The sequence below is a fragment of the Gadus macrocephalus genome, chromosome 6 (genome assembly GCF_031168955.1).
Source record: "Gadus macrocephalus chromosome 6, ASM3116895v1".
Classification (NCBI taxonomy): domain Eukaryota; kingdom Metazoa; phylum Chordata; class Actinopteri; order Gadiformes; family Gadidae; genus Gadus; species Gadus macrocephalus.
The window spans coordinates 19,003,787-19,007,217 of record NC_082387.1 but is presented as its reverse complement, the minus strand read 5'-3'; the positions used below and the strand labels follow the sequence as shown (position 1 = coordinate 19,007,217).

The window sequence follows — 3,431 nt, the reverse complement described above, 5'->3', positions numbered from 1 at the left end:
CAAAAAAAGGCTCGCATTCGGTGGTGTGGAAGTATTTCGGCTTTAAGCAAAACGACGAGAGTCAGTCTAGAGTGATTTGCAAGACATGCTTTGCGATCGTTGCAGCACCGCAAAGTAACACGACTAATCTATACCAGCACCTCAATCGTCACCACAAAGTGCAATATGATGAAGCTGTACAAGGCAAGAAGAAGTCGGAAAGTCGTCCAACAACAACACAGACATCCATTACTGACACCTTGCACAAGGCAACCCCATACCCACATAACTCCAGTAGGAGTAAGGAAATAACGGACGCAATTGCTTACCATCTAGCAAAGGATATGGTTCCAATAAACACCGTTGCACGTGACGGCTTTCAAAAGATGATCCATACATTGGACAAACGCTACACAATTCCGTCCCGCAACTATTTTTCATCCGTTGCACTGCCTGCTATGTATAAAAAGGTGCGGGCTGCGGTCGAGGCAGAAGTACAAGAAGCAGATTATTTTGCAGCAACATGAGCCTAACTGTCCACTTCATAGCGACTGATTTCACCATGAGAAGCAAGTGCCTACAGACTGCTTATTTCCCTGACGACCACAAAGGGGAGATCTTGGCACAGGGACTGAAGGATGCCCTAGCATCTTGGAGTTTGGAAGAGGATAAAATGGCATGTATAACTACAGACAATGGATCGAACATAGTGAAGGCCATCTCCATCAACCACTGGACCAGACTCCAATGTTTTGGCCATAGGCTACATCTGGCAATTGGTGAGTTGTTACTCTACTTGTTGCTACTCTAGTTAATCTAATACTAATAATAATTAGGGCTGTCAAGCGATTAAAAAAAGAATCAAATGAATTACAGGCTCTGTGATTAATTAATCTAAATGAATCGCATGCTTACAATTTTTGCAATAAAGTATGTCAAAATAAACGAATTCAAATAAATTATGGCAGATGAGTAATTCAATGAATACAAAAAAATATATACAATACTTTGTTTTGACTCTATAGCACTATAGAGGTGCGATTAATCTGTGTTAATTTAATTTGTTATTTATTTGATTAATTAGTGATTAATTCATCAAAATTAATGCGTTAATTTGATAATAATGATTACAGAAATAATGTTATTCGTGATACTACAGACTAATGGCTTGTGTTGTACTCATTCCGATTTGTTGTATTTGTCTTTTAGAAAATGCTGTGAAAGATCCACGAATTGACCGTGTCACAGGCCTTTGCAGAAAGATTGTGAGCACTTTCAGTCACAGCTGGCTACGGAGGAGAAACCTTGCCATAGCCCAGAAAGAGCTCAAACTCCCTGAGCATCAACTGAAAACTGAGTGCCCAACAAGATGGGGATCGAGACAAGAGATGATTCAGAGGATCCTGGAACAGCTTCCAGCCATCTCACAGATCCTAAATGATCGAAAACTTAGACATCTAGTGCCTACATGGCAGGACATAGAAGTCCTTGAGGCAATGAACAACACCCTAAGTCCTCTGGCTGAATTCACCGATGCGCTCTCTGGAGAACTATATGTCAGCATATCCTCTGTGAAGCCGGTTCTCCACCTTTTTGAAATCTCTGTTTTGGCTGTGCATGATGATGACACACAATTCACAAAATCAGTGAAGTCAAACATCCTGAAATATCTACAAGAGAAGTACAGTGATCCCCAAACTCAGGATCTACTCGACATGGCCACAACCCTCGATCCTAGGTTCAAGATGAACTACATCAGTGAGGAGAAGAAAGCTACTGTTAGAGCAAGGCTGACAGACGAGATGACTGGCATAACTGTAGTTATGGTAAGATAATTTCCACATTTCAATACAATTGTCCTGTCCTGAACTGTTGTGATATTATGTTACTTAATATTGATTGGATTATTAATTATTTTCCAGCCAAATGCCTCCCCAGCACCCCCCATGAAGAAGGGCCGAAAGACCCTTGGAAGTTTCTTCAAAAAAGCACAAGGCAATGACGAGTCCTCTTCTCTAGAGCAAGCAATGTCCACAGAGCTGGAGGCATATCTTCTGGCATGCAAGATCGACAGTGAAGATGACCCCTTAATCTGGTGGAGGCAAAATAGATCTGTATATCCACGGTTGTCTGTGTTGGTGAAGAAATACCTATGCATTCCAGCTACCAGCTCACCTTCTGAGCGGCTGTTCAGTACAGGGGGCAACATTGTGACATGCCACCATGCATCACTAAAGCCAGAGCATGTGGACAGACTTGTGTTTCTGGCCAGGAATCTTTAAGTGCCATGTTCAGGGTCACATATAGGGTCATATGAGAGGCCTATGTTCCAAAGAAATGATTTGTGTTTTATTGATGCTTATTTATGTTAAGTTAAAGTTGGTTCAGTATACTCGTTTTTGATACTGCACTTTTTTGTTGTCATGGTTCATGTGTGCAATTAAAAAAATATATATATATAAACAGTATTTGTTATCTGTGAGAAAAAAAAAATCATTGTGACATGCCACCGTGCATCACTAAAGCCAGAACATGTGGACAGACTTGTGTTTCTGGCCAGGAATCTTTAAGTGCCATGTTCAGGGTCACATATAGGGTCATATGAGAGGCCTATGTTCCAAAGAAATGATTTGTGTTTTATTGATCCTTATTTATGTTAAAGTTAAAGTTGGTTCAGTATACTCGTTTTTGATACTGCACTTTTTTGTTGTCATGGTTCATGTGTGCAATTAAAAAAATATATATATATATAAACAGTATTTGTTATCTGTGAGAAAAAAATCGTGGCAGAAAATCGTGATATTGATTCTAATCAAAAAAATCGTGATTCACATTTTTACCTGAATCGTGCAGCCCTACTTGTAATCTGGGAAAACTGTCAGTAGTAACTGTCTATGATCCGATATTTTGGACTGCAAATAACAAAGTGAGTCTAAAGTGTAAGATGGAGTTGCCAAGAGCTCAACCAAGTCTTTCAGTTCAAGGACTATTTCCCATGTTTGATCTCCTTCTGGAACACGGTGGCCGATGATAAGGGGAAGGAAACGCACAAGACTCCAATTTTCGTGGCCATTACCACCTACAGTTCCAGTCTTTTGAAAAGTTGAAGGAATTTTCTGGGGACAGTCTTATCAGATAATTTAAAAGGAAAGCTCTGTATTTCACTATTGAGCTCTTCTAATGTGAAATACTTCTTTGAAATCAAATCTGCAAGGCACAGACTTAGTTCTACAGGTACAATCCCTTCCAACACATCATGCAAGAAATCAGGTGGAAAGCCTGTGCATGTGTGAAATCCTGTCAGGCTGTTGAGAGGGCAGTCTCGTTTCACACCATCAACAGATGCAACGTCACTCTGCTTCAACACATTTACAGCTTCATCAAATGACTCTGGTGACCTTAAAACAAAGTTCCCAGTTCTAACATCACACGTCTGTATGTCTTTACGACTA

At 40.2% G+C, this 3,431-nt stretch overlaps 1 protein-coding gene across 1 annotated transcript; it reads left to right on the top strand.

Moving 5' to 3' along the window:
* The first annotated feature begins 629 nt into the window (after positions 1-629).
* On the top strand, positions 630-2,400 carry LOC132459059 (E3 SUMO-protein ligase ZBED1-like). The gene is made up of 3 exons (XM_060053442.1): positions 630-758; positions 1,189-1,805; positions 1,902-2,400. Exons 1-3 carry the CDS (start codon positions 653-655, stop codon positions 2,259-2,261), a joined length of 1,083 nt encoding a protein of 360 aa, XP_059909425.1. The 5' UTR covers positions 630-652; the 3' UTR covers positions 2,262-2,400.
* The last annotated feature ends 1,031 nt before the right edge of the window (positions 2,401-3,431 follow it).

What these genes read in the sequence shown, in the direction of transcription:
- LOC132459059 (XM_060053442.1), top strand. Translation starts at nt 653, where the DNA reads ATGGCATGTATAACTACAGACAATGGATCGAACATAGTGAAGGCCATC. An exon ending in TAGGCTACATCTGGCAATTG is followed by an intron (nt 759 to 1,188) that starts GTGAGTTGTTAC and finishes TTTGTCTTTTAG; the next exon opens with AAAATGCTGTGAAAGATCCA. An exon ending in CTGGCATAACTGTAGTTATG is followed by an intron (nt 1,806 to 1,901) that starts GTAAGATAATTT and finishes ATTATTTTCCAG; the next exon opens with CCAAATGCCTCCCCAGCACC.